Source organism: Sapajus apella, unplaced genomic scaffold (genome assembly GCF_009761245.1).
Source record: "Sapajus apella isolate SASKATOON/1434 unplaced genomic scaffold, GSC_monkey_1.0 scaffold12, whole genome shotgun sequence".
NCBI lineage: Eukaryota > Metazoa > Chordata > Mammalia > Primates > Cebidae > Sapajus > Sapajus apella.
The window spans coordinates 31,351,208-31,374,716 of record NW_022436952.1 but is presented as its reverse complement, the minus strand read 5'-3'; the positions used below and the strand labels follow the sequence as shown (position 1 = coordinate 31,374,716).

At 45.1% G+C, this 23,509-nt stretch overlaps 1 protein-coding gene across 14 annotated transcripts in view; it reads left to right on the top strand.

Moving 5' to 3' along the window:
- The window catches only part of ACACA (acetyl-CoA carboxylase alpha), a 328,053-nt gene that overhangs the window by 61,770 nt on the left and 242,774 nt on the right, over window positions 1-23,509 (top strand). For 5 of the 14 annotated variants that reach the window (XM_032280776.1, XM_032280781.1, XM_032280780.1 and 2 more), the window contains exons 2-3: window positions 12,542-12,588; window positions 21,868-22,120. In XM_032280776.1, the coding sequence (XP_032136667.1) occupies window positions 12,542-12,588; window positions 21,868-22,120 (300 nt within the window). Of the gene's footprint in view, window positions 1-11,453; window positions 12,309-12,541; window positions 12,589-21,867; window positions 22,121-23,509 lie in introns of those variants that run through there. The other 9 variants (XM_032280779.1, XM_032280777.1, XM_032280775.1 and 6 more) reach the window with 4 other exon arrangements.

Genomic DNA, 23,509 nt, shown 5'->3' with positions numbered 1-23,509 from the left:
AGGAGGCTGGGCATGGTGGCGCACATCTGTAACCCTAGCACTTTGGGAAGCAAGATGGGAGGATTGCTTGAGGCCAGCAGTTCAAGACCAACCTGGTTAACATAGGAAGACCTCCGTTTCAATTTTTTTTGTTTTTGGAAGAGAGAATAACTTTTCCCAGCTTCATCCAGGAGATAACCCAGAGTCAATTACACAGTAACACATATTAAAGAAATAAGTGAATAACATTTTAGTTGTCTAGCTAAATACTCTTGACAGATAGGAGATAAAGAATCAGAGTAGCATGGAATTAATTGGGGAAAGCTTTTTATTAAACTTATTTAAAATCTTAAGTTGACAATACATTCATGTGGTTCAACATTTTATTATTTTTTGTTTATATATATTTTGAGATGGAGTCTTGCTTCTTTGCCCAGGCTGGAGTGCAATGGCGCCATCTCAGCTCACTGCAACCTCCATCTCCTGGGTTCAAGCAATTCTTCTGCCTAAACGTCCCGAGCAGCTGGGATTACATGTGCAGCTAAATTTTGTATTTTTAGTAGAGATGGAGGTTTCACCATGTTGGCCAGGCTGGTTTCGAACTCCTGACCTCAAGTGATTCACTCACCTTGGCCTCCCAAAGTGCTGGGATTATGGGTGTGAGCCACCTTGGCCAGCCTATTTATATATTTTTTGAGACAGAGTCTCACTCTGTTGCCCCAGGCTAGAGTGCCATGGCAAGATCTCACTCACTGCAACCTCTACCTCCTGGGTTCAAGTGATTCTTGTGCCTCAGCCTCCCAAGTGGCTGGGATTACAGGCATGTGTCACCATGCCCAGCTAATTTTTTGTATTATTAATAGAGATGGAGTTTCACCATGTTGGCCAGATGGTCTCAAACCCGTGACATCAGGTGATCCTCCCACCTCAGCCTCCCAAAATGCTAGGATTACAGGCGTGGGCCACCACGCCCGGCCTGTTTATTTTATTTCATTTTATTTTGAGACACCGCACCCAGCCTATTTTTTTATTTTATTTTTTATTTTATTTTATTTTATTTTTTTATTTTTTTATTTTTTTTTTGAGACGGAGTTTCGCTCTTGTTACCCAGGCTGGAGTGCAATGGCGTGATCTCAGCTCACCGCAACCTCCACCTCCTGGGTTCAGGCAATTCTCCTGCCTCAGCCTCCTGAGTAGCTGGGATTACAGGCACGCGCCACCATGCCCAGCTAATTTTTTGTATTTTTAGTAGAGACGGGGTGTCACCATGTTGACCAGGATGGTCTCGATCTCTTGACCTCGTGATCCATCCGCCTCAGCCTCCCAAAGTGCTGGGATTACAGGCTTGAGCCACCGCGCCCGGCCCTATTTTATTTTATTTTGAGACAGAGTCTTGCTTTGTTGCCCAGGCTGGAGTGCAGTGGTGCAATCTCAACGCACTGCAATCTCCACGTCCTAGGTTCAAGCAATTCTCCTGCCTCAGCCTCCTGAGTAGCTGGGATTACAGGCACACGCCACCACGTCTGGCTAATTTTTGTATTTTTAGTAGAGACAAGGTTTTACCATGTTGGCCAAGCTGTTCCAGAACTCCTGACCTCAGGTGATATGCCCGCCTCGGCCTCCCAAAGTGTTGGGACTATGGGCATGAGCCACCATGCCCAGCCTTGTTCAACATTTTAAAAGTACAAAAGGGGGCTGACTGTGGTGGTTCAAGCCTGTAATCCCAGCACTTTGGGAGGCACAGGTGGGCGGATCACGAGGTTAGACCAGCTTGGCCAACATGGTGTAACCCCATCTTTACTAAAAATACAGAAATTATCTGGGCGTGGTGGCACACACCTGTAGTCCCAGCTACTCAGGAAGCTGAGACAGGAGAATCACTTGAATCTGGGAGATGAAGGTTGCCGTGAGCTGAGATAGTGCCACTGCACTGCAGCCTGGGCAACAGAGCGAGATTTCATCCGGAAAAAAAAAAAAAAAGCACAAAAGAGTTTACAGTGACATTCTCCTTCCTTTGTCTTATAGCCAACCCGTTCCCCACACCTGAAACAACCAGTGTTATTTCTTATTTCTTTATAATAATTGTCATTTAAATTTAGTGTTATTAATTTCTTAACTTCTAGGGCTTTTATGCATTTTCAAGCAAATATAGATATTCTTTCTGTCTCCTCTACCCATTTATTATACAAAACACTTTTTTTTTTTTTTTTTTTTTGAGATGGAGTTTTGCTCTTGTTGCCCAGGCTGGAGTGCAATGGTGCGATCTTGCCTCACTGCAACCTCTGCCTCCTGAGTTCAACCGCTTCTGCTAAAGCCTCCTGAGTATTTGGGATTATAGGCATGTGCCACCATGCCTGGCTAATTTTGTATTTTTAGGAGAGACAGGGTTTCTCCATGTTGGTCAGGCTGGACTTGAACTCCCCACCTCAGGTGATCCTTTTACCTCGGCCTCCCAAAGTGCTGGGATTATAGGCGTGAGCCACCATACCCAGTCCCAAGCACATTTGTTTGTTTATTGTTCTGTTTTTCCGACAGGTCTCGCCTTTTTGCCCATGCTGGAATGCAGTGGTACAATCACGGCTCACTGGAGTACAATCACTAAGCCTCAACCTCCTGGGCTTAGGCGATCTTTCCACCTAAGGATCCCAAGTAGCTGGGACTATAGGCATGTGCCACCACACCCAACTAATTTTTTTTTTTTTTTTTTATTTTTTTTTAGAGACAGAGTCTCACTTTGTTGCCCAGGCTGGTCTTCAACTCCTGAGCAGTCCTAATGCCTCAGCCTCCCTAAGTGCTGGGATTATAGCCGTGAGCCACTGTGCCCAGCCTGTTGTATACTTCTATTGCATCACATCCAGAGGCATATAATGTCAGTTTGTCCTAATATTGGTGATATTTAGTTTGAATACTTAGTTAAGATGGTATCTATCAGATTTCTCCATTGTAAAAACATCTTTTCCCGTTTGTAATTAATATATAAGAATATGGCCAGGTGCAGTGGCTCATGCCTGTAATCCCAGCACTTCGGGAGACTGAGGCAGGCGGATCACTTGAGATCAGGAGTTCGAGACCAGCCTGGCCAATATGGTGAAATTCCCTCTCTATTAAAAATACAAAAAAACTAGCTAGGTAAGGTGGTGGGTGCCTGTAATCCCAGCTACTCAGGTGGCTGAGGCAGAAGAATCGTTTGAACCTGGGAGGCAGAGGTTGCCGGGAGCTGAGATCGGGCCATCGCACTCCAGCCTGGGTAACAGAATGAGACTGTCTCAAAAAAAGAAAAAAGATATATGTGCAAGAATATGTTATTTTTCACCTAGCATGGTGGCTCATGCCTGTAATCTCAGCACTCTGGAACGCCAGGGCAGACAGATTGCTTGAGGACAGGAGTTCAAGACCAGCCTGGCCAATGTGGCAAAACCTCATCTCTGCTAAAAATATGAAAATTAGCCAGGTGTTGGGGGCACACGCCTGTAATCCCAGCTACTTGGGAGGCTGAGGCATGAGAATTGCTTGAGCCTGGGAGGTGGAAGTTGCAGTGAGCTGAGATCACACCACTGCACTCCAGTCTGGGCAACAGAGGGAGACTCCAACTAAAAATCAAAAATGAAAAATATGTTTTCTGAAAACCCTTTACCCAATGATTTTAACATATATTTATGATATTTGCCAATATCAATTATTGCATTGGTGTTTGTAAAGTGAATTATGTATTCTAATTGCATCATTCTAGGAGGTAATTGTTTTAAGATTTTGATGTCTGGAAATATGTCCTGTCCTCACAATTGATCAGCAACCTGTTGCGTCTAAAATTCTAGATTGAAAATAATTTTCCTTCAGAATTTTGAAGGCATTGTTTAATAACCTTCAAGCTTCCATTGTTATTGCTGATAAGTCTGAAAGGCGTTGAAATTCTTGATCATTTGTATGTGAACTTTTTTCTCTCAGGAAACTAGTAGGATTTTTTCTTGTGTTCAGTTTCTGAAATTTCAGTGATGTGCCTTGGTGTCTGTTTTTATTCATTATGGTAGGCAGTTGTTGAGCCTTTTTAACCTGGCAATCGTTATGGCAATCTGGCATGATTGCCAGATTAAAATTTTTGCCCTCTGTTTTGTTCTTGCTTTGGGGAGTTTCCATTACTTACATATTGGACCTTCTGAACAGGTTCTCTAATCTTCTTTTTCTCTCCTGTTGTTCAACACTTTGAATTTTTTTTTTTTTTTTTGAGACAGAGTCTTACTCTGTCACCCAGGCTGGAGTGCAGTGGCGAGATCTTGGCTCACTGCAACCTCTACCTCCCGGGTTAAGGCAGTTCTCCTGCCTCAGCCTCCCAAAGTGCTGGGATTACAGGCGCCTGCCACCACGCCCACTAATTTTTTTATTTTTAGTAGAAACAGAGTTTCACCATTTTGGCCAGGCTGGTCTTGAACTCCTGACCTTGTGATCTGCCTGCCTCGGCCTCCCAGAGGTTGGGATTACAGGCTTGAGCTACCACACCTGGCTGACCCCTGTAGTTTTTAATGGTTTCTTGTTCCCTGTAATCTCTTTTCTTCTTTCTTGTTAAAGTTTTTCTCAGATGTCTGGTAATCCTTAATTGTCTGTTTATATTTAAGAGAAAATATCGAAAAGCAGATTAGAGATGGTTAGTTTACTATAGTGTGATCTGGTTGGGCAACTTAATTAGGGACGGTAATGTTAGTAACTTTAGTTATTTTTTTCTCCTTGGGCTGGTCAGATTCTGCAAAGAAGGATTCTCTAATCTCTCTCCTGGAGGGTGAAGACTGGGGAAAGAGGACCTGGAAATCTTACTCAATATATTGAGTTAATTTATTCATTTTCAATATTGTACCCTGTCCCTTACTGTTGCTGGCATCCCTTGATCTAGAAACCCTTTGTTTAACCCTGTTGGGCTTGCCTAGTCATTTATTGCTCATCTGTCTCCTTTCCAAGAAAATTAACTTGCTGTTGCCTACCCTGACTTTTTTTTTTTGAGATGGAGTCTCACCCTGTCACCCAGGCTGGAGTGCCATGGCATGATCTCGGCTCACTGCAACCTCCATTTGACCGGTTCAAGCAATTCTCCTGCTTCAGCCTCCTGAGTAGCTGGGATTACAGGCGTGCGCCACCATGCTTGGCTAAATGTTGCATTTTCAGTAGAGACTGGGTTTCACCATGCTGGTCAGGCTGGTCTCGAACTCCTGACCTCGTGATCTGCCCGCCTCAGCCTTCCAAAGTGCTGGGATTACAGGTGTGAGCCACTGCGCCTGGCCTTTACTTTTTCTTTTTTCTTTCTTTTTTTTTTATTTTTTTGAGATGTAGTCTCGCTCTGTAGCCTAGGGTGGAGTGCAGTGGCATGATCTCGGCTTACTGCGACCTCCATCTCCTGGGTCCCAGTTCAAGCATTTCTCCTACCTCAGCCTCCCAAGTAGCTGGGATTACAGGCATGAGCCACTATGCCCAGCTAATTTTTGTATTTTTTTTTTTTTAACTCATGTCATGTGATACTATAATTTTTGTATTTTGTAGTAGAGACAGGGTTTCACCATGTTGGCCAGTATGGTCTTGAACTCTTGACCTTGTGATCCACCCGCCTTGGACTCCCAAAGTGCTGAGATTACAGGCATGAGCCACCTTGCCTGTCCGGCCCTGACTTTTTCTTTTTCTTTTTGAGATGGAGTCTTTGTCACCAAGGGTGGAGTACAGCGTGGCACGATCTTGGCTCACTGCAGCCTCTGCCTCCTGGGTTCAAGCGATTCTCCTGCCTCAGCCTCCTGAGTAGCTGGGATTACAGGCGCCCACCACCACACCTGGCTAATTTTTTGTATTTTTAGTACTGATGGGGTTTCAGTGTGTTAGCCAGGATGATCTTGATCTCCAGACCTCAAGATCCGCCCGCCTTGGCCTCCCAAAGTGCTGGGATTACAGGTGTGAGCCACTGCACCTGGCCTTATTTACTTTTTTGGTCTTTTTGTGGGTTATGCCTTTTTCGTTTATTTATTCATTTTTATTATTTATTTTTTTTGAGGAGTCTTGCTCTGTCGCCCAGGCTGGAGTGCAGTGGCACGATATCAGCTCATTTCAGCCTCTGCCTCCTGGGTTCAAGTGATTCTCCTGCCTCAGCCTCCGAGTAGCTGGGATTACAGGCATACATCACCATGCCTGACTAATTTTTGTATCTTTAGTACAGAAGGGGTTTTACCATGTTAGCCAGGCTGGTCTGGAACTCCTGACCTCAAGCGATCAGCCCAACCCACTATCTTTCTTCAGAAGTTTGGCAAGACTTCTTTAAAAAATTCTTGAAAGATATAGGAACTTTTACCAGCTACATCCTTGAAAAATATTCTATATCCCTAGACTGAGAAATAGGAAATAGGACAGACAATTACATTATGTTATTTTCTCTGACTACTATACCCTAAAGAAATACTCTCTTATAGCCAGGCATGGTTGCGTATGCCTGTAATCCCAATTACTCAGGAAGCTGAGGCAGGGGAATTGCTTGAATCTGGGAGGTGGAGGTTTTGGTGAGCCGAGGTCACACCATTGCACTCCAGCCTGGGAAACAAGAGTGAAACTCCGTCTAAAAAAAGAAAGAAATATTCTTTTGTTCTATAAAAAAAAAAAAAAGTGGCTGGGTATGGTTGTCATGCCTATAATCCCAACACTTTGGGAGGCCAAGGTGGAAGGATGATTTGAGCCCAAGAGTTTGAGACCAGCCTGAACAACATAGCAAGTTCAGGCTGGTTTCAAAGTAAAGTTCAGGCTTGTCTCTTCTAAAAATAACAGAAGTTGGGTGGACACAGTGGCTCATACCTGCAATCCCAGCACTTTGGGAGGCCAAGGCAGGCGGATCACCTGAGGTTGGGAGTTTGAGACCAGCCTGACCAACATGGAAAAACCCTGTCCCTACTAAAAAATACAAAATTAGTCGGGCGTGGTGGCACATACCTGGAATCCCAGCTACTTGGGAGGCTGAGACAGGAGAATCGCTTGATCCCAGGAGGTGGAGGTTTCGGTGAGCCGAGATCATGCCATTGCACTCCAGCTTGGGCAACAAAAGCAAAACTTCATTTCAAAAAAAAAAGAATGGCAACTGTAGTGGCATGTGCCTATAGTCTTAGCTACTTGGGAGGCTGAGCCAGGAAAATCTCTTGAGCCCAGGAGTTTGAGGCTACAGAGAGCTATGATCACACCAATGCCTGGACAGAGAGAGATCCTATCTCAAAAAAAAAAAAAAAAAAAAAAAGCTTCTAGCTGGCTCCTGAAGGAGCTCTGTTATAACCACTCATATCTAGTATTTCTCCTAAGTTTGCATCTTCTACCGTCTGGTTCTCATTCAAATGTCCCTTCTACATGGAATGCTGCTTCCTCTCCCTCCTTGCTTATCTTCCCAGTTCTTCATTTGTAATATCTTTCTACTCCAACTCCAAGTTTGGACAAAGTACCCTTCTTTTGTGTTTTGACACCTAGAGATTATTATATTTTTAATTAATTTTTTTTTAACTTAAAAAAAATTTTTTTTAGAGATAGGTTCTTGCCATGGTATCCAGGCTGGTCTCAAACTCCTGGGCTCAAGCCATCCTCCTGCCTCAGCCTCGCAGGGTGCTGGAATTACAGGTGTGAACCACCACACCTGGCCTAAAGATTTTTTTTTTCTTTTTAAAATTTTTTTTAAATTTCTTTTTTCTTTCATTTATATCTTATTTTCTGTAAGTGATTTCAGAGATTATTATATCATTGTAATTGTATATTTAGGTGTCTATAGCCACTTAGCTAGGGACAAATCTTATTTATCTTTGAATAATCAGCATCTGTTTCATTATTTGGAACACAAGTTCTTGTTATTTTAAAATTTAAAACTTGTGGCAAATTAAAATAGTCTTTTTTTTTTTTTTTTTTTTTTTTAAAGATGGGGTTTCACCATGATGGCCAGGCTGGTCTTGAACTCTTGACCTCAGGTGATCCACCCACCTTAAAATAGTTTTTAAAGTAAAATTCTCTGTAATCCGTAATCACTGAATTAATAGCCAAAATCCATTGAAAAATTCATCAACAAATGACAAAATAAAAAGGCAAATTCACTTATTCTCTTTGAAAACATTTAAGTGTGGTTGTAAAATCGGGGTAGGGGGGAGAAAACATTTAAGTGAGGTTACTGTGACTTGAGAGGCAAGGACATGTTGTATAAGCTTGGATACTTTTATCAGTTGCTACAAAAACTAATCGCTACCTCTTTATTAGAATTGCATGGAAAATATACTGTAATTTGAGTTCAAGGGAGAATATGTTAAATTTGGTAAAACCTGTTGTATTTATTTAGAAAAGTATCTCTGGGCCGAGTACAGTGGCTCATTCCTGTAATCCCAGCACTTTGGGAGGCTGAGGCGGCTAGATTACCTGAGGTCAGGAATTTGAGACCAGCCTGGCCAACATGGTAAAACCCGTGTCTACTAAAAATACAAAAATCAGCCAGGTGTGGTGGCACACACCTATAATCCCAGCTATTCAGGAGGCTGAGGCAGGAGAATCACTTGAACCTGGGAAGTGGAGGTTGCAGTGAGCCAAAATCATGCCACTCCACTCTAGCCTGGGTGGCGACAGATTGAGACTCCATCTAAAAAATAGAAAAGAAAATAAATATCTCTCAGGCTGACTTTTTTGTTTTGTTTTGTTTTGAGACAAGGTCTCATTCTATTGGCCAGGCTGGAGTGCAATGGCACTGCAGCATCAACCTTCTGGGCTCAAGTGATCCTCCCACTTCAGCCTTCCAAGTAGCTGGGACCACGGGCATGTGCTACCACATCCAGCTTATTTATTTATTTTTTATAGAGATAAGTTTTTGTCAAGTTGCCCAGGCCGGTCTTGAACTCCTGGGCTCAAGGGATCCTCCCACCTCGGTCTCCCAAATGCCTGAAATTATAGGCATGAGCCACCACTCCTGACCCAAGCTGCTGACTTCTTTTTTTTTTTTTTGAGATGGAGCTTAGTTCTTGTTTCCCAGGCTGGAATGCAATGGCATGATTTCGGCTCACTGCAACCTCCACCTCCCAGGCTCAAGCGAGTCTCCTGCCTCAGCCTCCTGAGTAGCTGGGATTACAGGCATCCACCACCACGCCCGGGTAATTTTTTGTTTAGTAGAGACGGGGTTCCACCAGGTTGGTCAGGCTGGTCTCAAACTCCTAACCTCAGGTGACCCACTCACCTCAGCCTCCCAAAGTGCTAGGATTACAGGCATTGAGCCTGGCCCAGGCTGACTCTTAAATACATTAGCTGTAATTAGCTTTACCCCATTTTCAGGAACATAGGGCACAGTTTGGGAGTCTTCCACAAAAATTTTCAAGAGGGGTGTGTGTGTGTGTGTGTGTGTGTGTGTATTTATTTATTTTTAATTTTTATTTTTTTGAGACAGAGTCTTACTTTGTCCACAGTCTGCAGTGCAGTGGTATATTCTTGGCTCACTGCAACCTCTGCCTCCTGGATTCAAACCATTCTCCTTCCTCAGCCTCCTGAGTGGTTGTGATTACAGATGCCTGCCACCACATCTGGCTAATTTTTGTGTTTTTAGTAGAGATGGGGTTTCACCATGTTGGCCAGGCTGGTCTCAAACTCCTAACATCAAGTGATCTGCCCGTCTCGGCCTCCTCCCAAAGTGCTGGGATTATGGGCATAAGCCACTGCGCCTGGCCGCATTTTATATATATATATGTATATATATATATTTTTATATACATATATTATTTCTATATATATTTGAGACTCTCAAATCTGTCTCATCTATATATATAAATAATATATTTATCTAAAAAATATATATTATTATATACACATATATTTTAGAGTCTCAGTCTGTCACCCAGGCTGGAGTACAGTGGCACGCTGTACCTCTCGGGTTCAAGTGATTCTCCTGCTTCAACTTCCCAAGTAGCTCAGACTACAGATACACGCCACCACACTCAGCTAATTTTTGTATTTTTAGTAGAGACGGGGTTTCATCATGTTGGCCAGGATGGTCTTGAGCTCTTGACTGCATGTTCCACCCGCCTCGGCCTTCCTAAGTGTTGGGATTACAGGCATGAGCCACTGCGCCTGGCCTATGTGATATATTTTTTAAATAAAAGAGAATTTGGCATTGTTGACAATTTGATATAATGAAGAAAATAATTTTTATTTGAGTAGGCAGACTAGATCTGGAAAAAGACCTTGTTTTAGAGGTAAGGCAGCAATTATATGAACCTTCCCCAAAGGTCAGCTTCTTTTTTAGTCCTCTTTCTGGAGAGAGAGGTCTTAACCTAATTCAGGGCAGGAGTTTAGGAATCCCAAACCTGTATGCAAGGAAAATTTTGTATGAGGGTACATTTTTGTCTAGAAAGGTCCATAGTTTTTGTCAAATTTCCAACAGTTGAGACAGTTTTAAGAATCATTTGTTTATGTACTTAACTAGCTGTCTTTGCTATCTAGTGAGGGCATAAAGTGGAGGGGGTAAAGAGTAAGGATTAGCTATGGCTTTAAGACTTTCTGTTTTTTTTTTTGAGACAGAGTCTCCCAGGTTCAAGCAATTCTCCTGCCTCAGCCTCCTGAGTAGCTGGGATTATAGGTGTATGCCACCATGCCCAGCTAATTTTTGTATTTTTAGTGGAGATGGAGTTTCACCATGTTGGTCTGCCTGGTCTTGAACTCCTGACCTGGTGATCTGCCTGCCTCTGCCTCCCAAAGTGCTGGGATTACAGGCATCATGAACCACCATGCCCAACATTTTGGCCTTTTTTTTTTTTTTCTTCTTCTTTTTGGCGGAGTCTTACTCTGCCTTCCAGACTGCAGTGCAGTGGTGTGATCTTGGCTCACTGCACCCTCCGCTCCTCAGACTCAAGTGATTCTCCTGCTTCAGCCTCCTGAGTAGCTGGAATTACAGGCCTGCACCACCATGCCCAACTAATTTTTGTATTTTTAGTAGAGAGGGGGTTTCACCATGTTGCCTCAGCTGGTCTTGAACTCCTGATCACAGATGATCTGCCCATGTCAGCCTCCCAAAGTGCTGGGATTATAGGTGTGAGTCACCACATCTGGTCGATTTAAGACTTTTATGACACAACTCATAAATGTCATGACCTATATATAACTGAAACAAAAATTTACAAAACTATAGATACCCTCATAAACTATGATATATTTTTACATTTTCTATGTTATTTCATTTTCAAAATATTGGTTATAACTTGCTAAATTGATTTAATGTTTTGCTGGGTGGTAACCCATAGTTTGAAAAACACTGGCCTATTGCATTATAGTTTACAAAATCCTTTCATATATTCTTAGTTTTCAAAGCAGTCATGTGATCTTCTTTAAACTTAATTAATTAATTAATTTTCGAGATGGGGCCCCACTATTTTGCCCAGGCTGGAGTGCAGTGGGTTTTCACAGGTGTGATCATAGCACGCTGCAGCCTTTAACTCCTGAACTCTAGCAAACCTAAGCATCAGCCTCCCAAGTAGCTGGAACTATAGTGGTGCGCACCACTGACCAGAAGACTTTATTTTTACAGATGAGGAGGCTTGTCTGTAAAATATACAGAGACATTAAGTGACCTGTTCAAATCTGCAGTCACTTACAATACGTGGCAGTTAGGGTTTGAGCCCGGTTGGTCCTAGGTTTTAACTCCAGCTTCACTGCATCTTTGGTTACATGATCCAAACTTTTTCCTTCTTCTTCTCAATTATAAGGAATAATACTATCTCAGACTCCATAACTGGATAAATCCTAATATCCTAAATCTTGTCCCTTGTCATTTAGGGGTCCTCTCTTGGAAGTTTTAGATTTCCTTATCAGTGTAATAGGTTCTTTCCTTTTGTTTTCTTCTCTGTCCTGGACCAGTGGTTCTCAAGCCTGCATTTGCATCAGTGTCCATTAACTGTGGAACTTACAGTTGATATCCCTGGGCTTCCAGCTGCAATTCTGATTCAGCAGATAGAGGGTGGAGTTTAGACTTTGGAAAATTTTTAAAAGCTCCACAGGTCATTCATAAACAGTCAGACTTGAGAATTTCTACCCTAGATAAATTTAAATTGTCAGGCTTAAGAAGCAAACCCAGGATTTTGAGAGTTGTTAGATCCCTTATAGTTTAGAGAGTTAGTATAATGGGAGCTCTGTCTTCCCCCTGGCTCCCAACTTTTGTGAGTAAGTGTAACCGCTTGGAAACATAATCAGAGCTTAAGTGAATTGTAGAGAATCTAGTGGTTCTCTTCTCCCCACTGCCTCTTTTTTGATGAAATATTAGAAATGAAAATGTTGAAATGCGTTCATCGAGTATACAAATGGAAAAGCCACTTTGTGAAATGGTTAATGTTTTATCGTTTAATATTTTCATAAACAATAAAGTCTTTAATGTGTTTGATTTACAGAATTGAATAATAAACTGCTAAAAATTGTGCTTTAAGTTAAATAATAGATTTGATCCAAAAAAAGATACTTTGTATATTATTACCTTTGTATTATGCTGAGCAAAACAGGAATTGACAAAAATTGGTTTATTTAAAAAAAAAACTCCACATCTCTCTTTTTCTCTCTTTAGTTCTTTTTGGAGGTGGATATCTGCTCAGACAGCAAGAATTATAAGAGGTCAGTTACAAATAATACTCTTTCTTGTTTACAATGTGATAAAAATTTTGTTCGTGTTGTAAAATATCAAACTGTAGGCTTTTGTGTTAAAAGTTGACTTCCACAAAAGAACATAGGCAGATTTAGGGTGGATAACCTGAAGTGAACAAGGAGTCCAATGATGGTAGTGTTTGACTATGTTCTCTCTTTAATTCAGGACTAGAATCAGTGGAAATGGGACAGGCTGTGGAGTAGCTTCTAGAGTGTCTGGACAGCTACTCAGTGATTTTCCATACTGTAAAGTTTATTCTCTGTAGGTTTCTTGCTGAGTTAAAAACGAGGAAACTGAGGCCAGCACAAGAAAATTAGATGCCAATTTATTCAGCTCCTGGGGGAGGTTCCATGGTCCTGGGGAGAGGGGCCAGGGAAGTCACGCTTGACTCCTCTCAGGAGTGGGATTTTATAGGGAGTGAAGGCGTTTGATTGGATTTGGAGAAACAGGATGTGGACGGGGTGAGCTGCTATTGGTAGGTAGGTGGGATTTCCAGTGAGCGGGCTAAGTGCTGAGTGCAGAGGGGATTTCCAAGGGTGGGGTTAGGTGCCGAGTGCAGAGGGGTTTTCCAAGGCAGAGCTAGATGATGGGCATATTCTGATAATGTAATTTTCAAGCGGGGAGGGAGATGGGCACGTCCGAACTCCCGGCGAGGCAACCGGCCTTACATTCCGACCTTTTTGATGATATATAGGACGCCACTTCTTTCTGGCTACTTCCTGCTGAATAGGGGCGAAGTAGGGGGAAGGAGTCAGTTGGCTGGTGCCTCAATTGGGAGTCGGATATAGGGGTGAAGCATCATCTGGTTAACAGCCACCCTGGAAATTTCTCTTATGCGGGCCTGTAAAAACTTGAGAAAAAAAGGGGCTAGTATTAGTAGAAGACACACAATAATAACAGGGGTGATAATGGGAGTCAGCCAGGTAAGCATGGGGGATTGCCACCAGTTGAGAGACGAGGCTGGTGCGCTCTGCTTCTTGCGGAGGTTCTCTTGGAGGCGACAGAGAGTGTTGACATTTTCTTCCACAAGGCCTGTTTCATTGATGTAATAGCAGCACTGCTCCTGGAGAAACAGACAGGTACCTCCTTTTTCTGCCGTTAGTAAGCCTAGGGCCCTTCGGTTTTGGAGAGTTACCTGAGCCAGCGACGTGATTTGTCGCTGGAGGGAGGCTAGAGAGGCGGCTGACGCTTCAGTAGCTACATGGAGCTTGTCTTTCAGTTGGGCGGCTGAAGTGATGCTGTAGCCCATGGCACCACTTCCTATTCCAGCTGCTACTAGAGAGGATGCTAAAGAGAGGCCAACTACTATTGGGAGGAAGACTGCTCGTTTGCTTCGGTGATCAGGGGACAGTGTGATGAGGGATAGGAACTCAGCTTGTCCGTACACTTTTAACTGCGGGACTAGTGTGACGAGCACACAAGGGAAATGGAGGGATGCATTAATAACTTTGGTTAGGGTTCCATTACACCAAAAGTATCCTCCTGGAGGCGCGTAAACAGGATTTTACTTCTGCCGTGGTGTTGCACCTGAGGCTGGGGCTGCTGGTTGACCCATAGCAGAGAGATAGACTTTGAGAATGTACATTGAACAAGGGGATACCCATCAAGGTGGTGTCAGGCCCCATGGGAGATTGTGACAGGTTGAACCTGGTCTGGAGGGGAACTGCGGCTAAGGGGGGTTTGTTAAGGAAGGCGCATAAAAAGCAGTTGGTGAAATCTGTGGCCCCGGTTAAGTTTAATATATAAGCCTCTTGCTGTACTAGAGTTAGCCAGGAGAAAGGCTGGGGAGCGTAGTTTGAGGGCCTGGGTTGAATTGAGGGCTTAAGTTGGTTACTTAAAGCAGCCTCATTTTGTAAGATGGAATTTTTTAACGAATTGAGTTGTTCTACTTCCACGGGTACGATCCATGTATAGGACCAGAATATTAGCCAGGTACTACTGGGGCGGCTTGTATCCATTAGTTCAGGGCAGGAATGGGCTGGGGAGGAGGATTGGGATGGAAGAGGAAACAAAGTAGCTGGGTTGAGTGGAGAAGTGGAATTAAGGCTAACTCACGGATTTTCAATAAAGAGTGGATGAAACTCCTGTAGGCAGGAGGGTCCTAGGTGAGCGAGAGATTTGTGAGAGAGAAGGTCGGTCTGTCTATGAGGAGAAAACACTGAGATAGGCTGGCCTAAGGTAAGTTTTAGGGATTCCTTGGTAAGTTCTGTTGCCGCCCCCAGGGCCCACAGGCAAGGCTGCCATCCCCTGACTGTGGGATCAAGTTGTTTTGATAAATATGCTACAGGACGATACACGGGACCTAGGGGTTGGGTTAGGACTTCAACTGCAATCCCTTGTTTCTTGTCAGTAAACAAGTGGAAGGGATGGTTAAGGTCAGGCAGTTGAAGTGGAGGTGCCGTGGACAGAGCAGTTTGTAGGGTTCTGAAAGCTTGTTTTACAACTCCAGGATAAGAGAGGGGTCCCGTGGGTTTGTCCTTAGCTGCCACATACAGAGGTTTAGCTAAAGCGGCAAAGTTAGGTACCCAGTAACGGAAGTATCCTACAAATCCTAAGAAGGAGAGAATCTGATCTGCAGTCTCCAGGGGCTGCAATGAAAGAAGTGCCTGCCGGCAGTCGGTCGTTAGGCTTTTAGTTTTGGGAGTGAGGCGAATGCCTAAGTAGACTACTGAGGTGACTGATAACTGTGCTTTAGAGGGAGATATCCGGTACTCCTTGGATCCAAGAAAGTTAAGGAGAGTGGCAGTGTGCTGTTGAGACAGAGAGAGGGAGGGGCTACAAAGTAACAGATCATCCACATACTGGAGAAGGAGACTGGGTTGGAGGGAGCAGGAGTTAAGATCAGCTGCTAAGGCTTGTCCGAAAATGTGGGGGCTGTCCCTAAATCCCTGGGGCAGGACTATCCAGGCGAGCTGCTGTGACAGGTTGGTGTCAGGATCGGTCCAGGTGAAGGCAAAAAGGAAGTAAGACTGGGTGAAGGGGAATAGTAAAGAAGGCATCCTTAAGGTCAAGAACTGTAAAATGAGAGGTAGTGGAGGGAATGTTGGATAATAGAGTGTATGCGTTGGGGACCACTGGGTGGATGGGTGCCACTGCCTTGTTGATGAGGCGCAGGTCCTGAACTAGGCAGTAGTTGCCGGTCGGCTTTTGGACGGGTAAGATAGGAGTATTACAAGGGGAACTGGTGGGGATAAGGAGTCCCCGGGCCAGAAGTCGGGTGATGATAGGCTTTAGGCCCTGGCGGTGGGCTTTTGAGATGGGAAACTGAGGACGTGATGGAAAATGGGTAGAGTTCTTCAGGAGTATTTTAACTGGTGTGTGATGTCTGGCCACCACAGGCTTGGAGGTATCCCATACTGAGGGATTAACTTCATTAGGAGGGATGGGGGTTGAGGCGAGGGGTTAAGGCAGGGTGTGATACCTGTTAGGAGTAGCAGTAGGAGGTGGGCAAATGATAAGCTTGAATGTGGGGGCCGGTGAATTGGAGTGTGGCCCCTACAGTCTGGAGAATATCTCGTCCTAGAAGGGGGACTGGGCATGAGGGTATGATTAGAAAGGAGTGGGAGAAGGGGTGTCCCTCAGGGACACAGGCTAAGAGACGAGTTTGGTTAGGACAGGACGGCTTTCCATCAGTCCCCATGACTGAAACCTGGGAAGGTATGCTAGGTCCTGGGTAGGAATACAGTACAGAATAGGTAGCCCCCGTGTCCATTAAAAAGGAAATGGACTTACCCGCTACCTGCAGCGTTACCTGGGCTCAGCTAGGGTGATGGGGGTCCTCGAGTCCGGGCTGCATCAGTTGTCCAGAAGGCCAAGAAGTTCAAGCAAAGGGACTGCTTCCTGCGGACCGGCCTGCCCTCTGCATAGAGGTGTGGGGGGTGAGCCTGCAGCCCAGGACGGGCAGTCAACCTTCCAGTGTCCAGTCTGTTTGCAGCTTGGGCAGGGCCCAGGAGGTGGACGAGGACAGGGGCACTGCCGTGCCCAGTGTCCCTCCTGGCCACATCTGAAACAGGGCCCAGGCGGGGCCTTTGACTAATTTTGGGAGGGTTTTGATGGACCCCCTCCACCAAATGTTCAGTGGGCTGCTGGCCTCAGGGCTGCTACAAGAGCTTGGGTTTGGAGGCCTACCTTTTGCTGTAAATGGGCCTGGCGGGTGGCCTCAGCCCGTTCCTCTCGGCCATTGAAAACCTTAAATGCCGTGTTCACCAGGTCCCATATGGGAGTTTGGGGGCCCTCCTCAGCTTTTTTAAGTTTCCTCCTTATATCAGCTGCTGACTGGGAGATGAAGTGGGTGGCTAGGACTGTAGACCCTGCTAAGGAGGCTGGATCTAGCCGGGTATGGAGGATCATAGCATTAGTTAATCGGTCTAGGAAGGCAGCTGGGTTTTCATCAGGACCCTAAGTTATTTCCCTTAACTTGTCATAATTAACTACCTTTTGAGCTGCGCTTTGCATGCCTGCTAGGAGGCACTGTAACATTTGGTCTCGGCGGCAGCGGCCGTCTTAACCAGTTTGATAGTCCCAATTAGGGTTGGCCTCGGGGATCGCCGCTGCGCCTACTGGCATTTGATTGTTTGTGAGATGTACCTGATCAGCATGAGCTCGGGCCTCTGTAAGAATGTGGTCACACTCATCAGGAGTAAGAGTGGAAGACAGGATCACATAGGTGTCATGACAGGTTAGGTCATACGCCTGGGTGAGGTAACGAAATTCTTTGGTATAAGTGGTAGGATTGGTAGAGAATGACCCTAGGCGTTTTTCAATGGCTGACAGATCAGAGAGAGAGAGAGAAAGGAACGTACACTCGGACAACGCCCTCTGCTCCAGCTACCTCACGCAAAGGGCAGAGGAGTGGGGATTTGTGAGAGCGGGTACGAGCACTGACAGGGGAAGTTATATTCGGGCTTTGGGGAGGAGAAGGAGAAGAGGGAGGAGGGAGTTGAGGCCTCGCATAAGGAGGGGGGTTGGTGAAGCGGGTGGGGCAGGACAGGTCTTCCAGGTCTTTGGAGAGTGCGGAGCCGGGCAGGGCTGAGGGCAAAGGTGGGGTTTTGGCTAACAGAACCTGGGAGGAGGAACAAGAGGAGCAGAGGGTGGGCTGGGAGCGAAGGTACCAGAAAGCGTGCACGTAGGGGACCTCTGACGATTTACTGTTCTTTTGGCAAAAGTTGTCTAGGTCTGTCAGGACATTAAAGTTGAGCGTGCCCTCTGGAGGCCACTTAGACTGGTTGTCTAGGGGATATAGTGGCCAGGCCACAGTGGAGAGGAAAATCAGCCTTGCAGGCTGTAACAATTATAACAAGAAAGAGAGAGAGAGTGAGGCCTCAGTAGAAGAGGAGGAGGAAGAAAGAAAACAGAATTACTTAATTAAGGAGAGCTTATATGCCAAAAGGGCTGATCTGAGAATTTGAGATAGACGTTTTAGTACTGTAAGCCGTTTAGTACCGTAAGACGTTTTAGGACCGTAATTTGGTCCTGCTGCTAGGCAGGGCTTATGTTTACAAACGGGGCTTCTGAATACCTCAACCTCAGCCGCTGCTACAGAGATATTCGGAAGGCGTCCTGGACTGCCCTGCCGAATGCTGGAGAGGGTTCAGGAAGATGGGGACGTCTTCCTCAAATTCCTGACCCCCGAATCCCCTCACGGGGAGGAGACGAGAGTAGGGATGTCTCCTCTATGCTCAAGTCCTCAAGACGAGGCCGCGGACCCCGGGCCCACAGCGAGAAACCAGAAGGAGTCCCTGACGCGGCTGTGGTTACGAGCAGGGAGTCCACGAGAATATGAGAGGGTTCAGGAAGGTGGGGATGTCTCCCTCAAATTCCTGACCCCCAGAATCCCCTCATGGGGAGAAGACAAGAGAGTAGGGACGTCTCCTGTATGCTCAGGTCCTCGAGATGAGGCTGGGGTCCCGAGCCCATGGTGAGAAACGAGAAGGAGTCCCTGACGCAGCCGCGATAGCGAGCAGGGAGTCCACGAGGCAGGCAGCAGAAGAGGCTGTGGGTAACAGAAGTTTTACCTTGCGATGGAGCAGTTCCCTCTTACCTTGCGATGGAGTGGTTCCCTGGTCCGGCTTCAGGTGGAGGAGTCAGTTTCTCCCAGGAGGGGTCGTGCAACTTCCTCCCGGGTTTCGGCACCACTTGTAAAGTTTATTCTCTGTAGGTTTCTTGCTGAGTTAAAAACGAGGAAACTGAGGCCAGCACAAGAAAATTAGATGCCAATTTATTCAGCTCCTGGGGGAGGTTCCATGGTCCCGGGGAGAGGGGCCAGGGAAGTCGCACTTGACTCCTCTTAGGAGTGGGGTTTTATAGGGAGTGAAGGCGTTTGATTGGATTTGGAGAAACAGGATGTGGACGGGGTGAGCTGCTATTGGTAGGTAGGTGGGATTTCCAGTGAGCGGGCTAAGTGCTGAGTGCAGAGGGGATTTCCAAGGGTGGGGTTAGGTGCCGAGTGCAGAGGGGTTTTCCAAGGCAGAGCTAGATGATGGGCATATTCTGATAATGTAATTTTCAAGCGGGGAGGGAGATGGGCACGTCCGAACTCCCTGCGAGGCAACCAGCCTTACACATACTTGACTTCTCTTTTCTGTTGGTTTATAGGCTGGTGCCTGGGAAATACTATTCAGTGTGGTTGCTGGACAGGCTTTTTAGCTGTTCACACTGAGTTGCCTCCAATCTATGTAACTGTTTAGAGAAGGCTGCCTTAATGGTCTTCTTAACTAGGAACTTTAAGTTGGCCTTGTTAAGACTGTCACTTATTAGCACAGGAACCATGTTTTATTAACTCTTTCTTCTCCCATGGAATCAAATAATTGTGCCTTTTTCGTGGATTTTCTGTTTTGTGTGTGGTCACCTAACTTCAGTCAATCTGCAAGAACCTGCACCTAAGTGCCTAGCTTACTTACCTTGTGAAGAAGCCACCCATTATTTTTTGTGTTAGTTGGGATGGAATTTTATTTTTTGGATCTACTGTTATTTTTAAAGTTAACTATTTACAGCTGTAAATGTGAAAGAAATAAGCTTTTTGCTGCTGTAACTTTTGGTGTTCTTCAGTGTGGTCAGTCTGTTGGAACTTTCCTCTCCCTCTCCCTTTCTTCCTTTTTCCCTCCCATTTCCCCTTTTTCCTCCCTCTCTGCCTTTTTTTCTTCTTTTCTTTTTCTCTTTTATTTTTGAGATGGAGGGAGTATCTGTCACCCAGGCTGGAGTGTAGTGGCGTGATCTTGGCTCACTGCAACCTCTGCCTCCTGGGTTCAAGCAATTCTCATGCCTTGGCCTCCGAAGTAGCTGGGATTACAGGTGCCCGCCACCATGCCCAGCTAATTTGGTGTATTTTTAGTAAAGATGGGGTTTCACCATATTGGCCAGGCTGGTCTTGAACTCCTGATCTCAGGTGATCCACTCTCCTCAGACTGCCAAAGTGCTAGGATTACAGGTGTGAGCCACTGTGCCTGGCCAAAAATGATGGAAGCCCTTTAAAGATGTTTTCTTTTTTTTTGAGACAGCGTCTCACTCTGTCACTCAGGCTGGAGTGCAGTGGTGCGATCTTGGCTCACTGCAACTTCCACCTGCCAGGTTCAAGTTATTCTTCTGCTTCAGCCTTCCAAGTAGCTGGGATTACAGGTGCACGCCACAATGCCTGGTTAATTTTTGTATTTTTAGTAGAGATGGGGTTTTGCCATGTCAGCTGGGCTGGTCGCAAACTCCTGACCTCAGGTGATCCACCCACCTCAGCCTCCCAAAGTGCTGGGATTGCAGGTGTGAGCCACTGGGCCTGGCCTGTATTTTTAGTAGAGGCGAGGTTTCACCATGTTGGCCAGGCTGGTCTTCAGCTTCTGACCTCAAATGATCCCCTCCTCCACAAAGTGCTGGGATTACAGGTGTGAGCCATTGTGCCCAGCCTGGAGTTTTTTTAAAGACCTAATATTTCAAGGGGGAAATATATAGTAAATTTGGACATCAGACTTTTTATGTTGCATGTTATTATTATTATTTTTTTTTTGAGACGGAGTTTCGCTCTTGTTACCCAGGCTGGAGTGCAATGGCGCGATCTCGGCTCACTGCAACCTCCGCCTCCCGGGTTCAGGCAATTCTCCTGCCCCAGCCTCCTGAGTCGCTGGGATTACAGGCACGCACCACCATGTCCAGCTAATTTTTTGTATTTTTAGTAGAGACGGGGTTTCACTATGTTGACCAGGATGGTCTCGATCTCTTGACCTCGTGATCCACCCGCCTCGGCCTCCCACAGTGCTGGGATTACAGGCTTGAGCCACCGCGCCCGGCCTGTTGCATGTTATTTTTATATTTGATCCTAGTTTTAAAGATAAAAGTTAGCTGAAGTCATCTCCAATTCACTTTCAGGAAATGTTAGGCTGGGCTTAGTGGCTCACACCTGTAATCCCAGCCCTTTGGGAGGCCAAGGTGGGAGGATCACTTGAGCTTAGGAGTTTGAGACTAGGCAACATGTCGAGACTCTGTACAAAAAAGCAAGTAGCCAGCCGTAGTAGTGCATGCCTGTAGTCCCAGCTATTTGGGAAGCTGAGGTGGGAGGACTGTTTGAGCCCAGGAGTTTGTGGCTGCAGTGAGCTAGGATCTTGCCACTGCACTCTAGCCTGAGCAACAGAGCAAGACCCTGCCTTTTAAAAAAAAAAAAAGGAGGGGGGAGGAAATGTCTATAGTTGTCTTTCTTTTTTTTTTTTTTTTTTTTTTTTTTCTTTTTTTTCTTGTTTTGACTCAGAGTCCTGGTCTGTCACCCAGGCTGGTGTGCAGTGGTGCTATCACAGCACACTACAGCCTCAATGTGTAGTGTTTGAAACCAGATGATCATTACGTAGTTCAAATACCATTTCAAACAACCATGACTTTGCCCAAACCCTTGCCATTCATTCCCCCATCACTAACAACCAAAATAGCAATATCACAACAAGCAGCTTTTGCCTACTTCGAAGGTTTCCCCATTAATCATAATTATCTCGTGGACATCGCCAAATGATAATGAGGTTAGGAATGGCTTACAGTTTTTTGAGAAAAATTTCTTTGAGGAAAAGGGAACTAGTTTTAATTTATAGGCATAGTTATCATGATCTCAATTTTCCTCCCTTAGAAATTAAAGGTCCTAAGATAGAATAGCCAAGGAAGTTCTCAAACTGCCTTGCTTCCAAGTCTCAGCTGTGGTTTATTAGATATAACCTCTGGCTGACCTCAGATATAGATTATTATTCATAACGTGCTTTTCTCACTTTTCATTTTCTCCATAGCCCTAAGAGCTCATTTTGGAGGAATAATGGATGAATCATCTCCCTTGGCCAAACCTCTGGAACTGAACCAGCACTCTCGATTCATAATTGGTTCTGTGTCCGAAGATAACTCAGAGGATGAGATCAGTAACCTGGTGAAGCTGGATCTACTGGAGGAGAAGGAGGGCTCTTTGTCACCTGCTTCTGTTGGCTCAGATACACTCTCTGATTTGGGGATCTCTAGCCTACAGGATGGCTTGGCCTTGCACATAAGGTAAGAGAGTTTAATGGTCTACTTATTTCATCTGTCTTGTTAGTTTTGCTGATTATATTCTGAAAAGAGCAAATATAATTTCAGCCAGGACTGCTTTGCCTCTTCCTGTGTCACTGGACTCAAAGCTTTGTTGAGGAAGTCAGAAATAATGTATTTTTCAGAAATCATGTGTTTCCCTCAAATTTTTTATGTCCTACTAGGTCTTTTTTTTTTTTTGGTGCAATCTTGCCTCACTGCAACCTCTACCTCCCAAGTCAAGAGATTCTGCCTCCTAAGTACTAGCTGGGACTGTAGGTGCACGCCATTGCACCTAGCTAATTTTTGTATTTTTTGGTAGACACAAGGTTTCACCATGTTGGCCAGGGTGGTCTTGAATTCCCGACCTCAAGTGATCTGCCCGCCTTGGATTACAGATGTGAACCACCACACCCAGCCACTTCTACCTACCAAGTCTTTTAGTGAGATCTAGTGAGTAAGAGTTAGGTTGAGGAATTTCAGTCTTTGTACTACTTTGACTAACATTGTTTTAACCAGCTTGATGATTGATAGGAATTCTCCAGGGGTAGTCAACTTTGTAGCAAGTTTCTTTTTTTGTTTGTTTTTTTGAGACCAAGTCTCGCTGTGTCGCCCAGGCTGGTGTATAGCGGTGTAACCTTGGCCCACTGCAACCTCCCCCTCCCAGGTTCAAGCAATTATCCTGCCTCAGCCTCCCGAGTAGCTGGGATTACAGGTGCGCTTCACCTGCCTTGCTAATTTTTGTATTTTTAGTGGAGACTGGGTTTCCCGTGTTAGTCAGGCTAGTCTCAAACTCCTGAGCTTGTGATCTGCCCGCCTTGGCCTCCCAAAGTGCTGGGATTACAGACGTGAGCCACTGTGCCTGGCTGTGGTAAGTTTTTTTGAACTGATTCATCAGATTGTCAGGAAGTTATATTCTGTTTCTAGCAAGGCCAGTTCCCAATAAAGGGTTTGTTAATGGAGCTCTCCTTTTTCTCTAGAAACACAGTTCTCTGTAACTGAGAATGTCAGTAAATAATAACGCTAGATTGTATTTATTTATTCATATTTGTTTAAATAACTAGCGTATGAGATAGTAACCTTTGGTCATTTGGTTTGCAGTTCTTGGATTAAAGGGTTCTGGATTAGTGGTTCTTGTTTCTCCCTGTTTATCAGAATCACCTGGGGGAGCCTTGGGAGATACGCCCCATCCCCAGAGATTTCGAATCATTTGATACTGGGTTGGCGTGGAACTGGAGATTTTTTTTTTGTTTGTTTTTAAGGTATGCAGGTGATAATGCACAAGCAGCATTCAGATTATAGGTATACCCTAAATAAACATAAGTTAGGATGACTGTTGCTGCTGTTGTTATCTTGGTACCTCTGTTATTAATG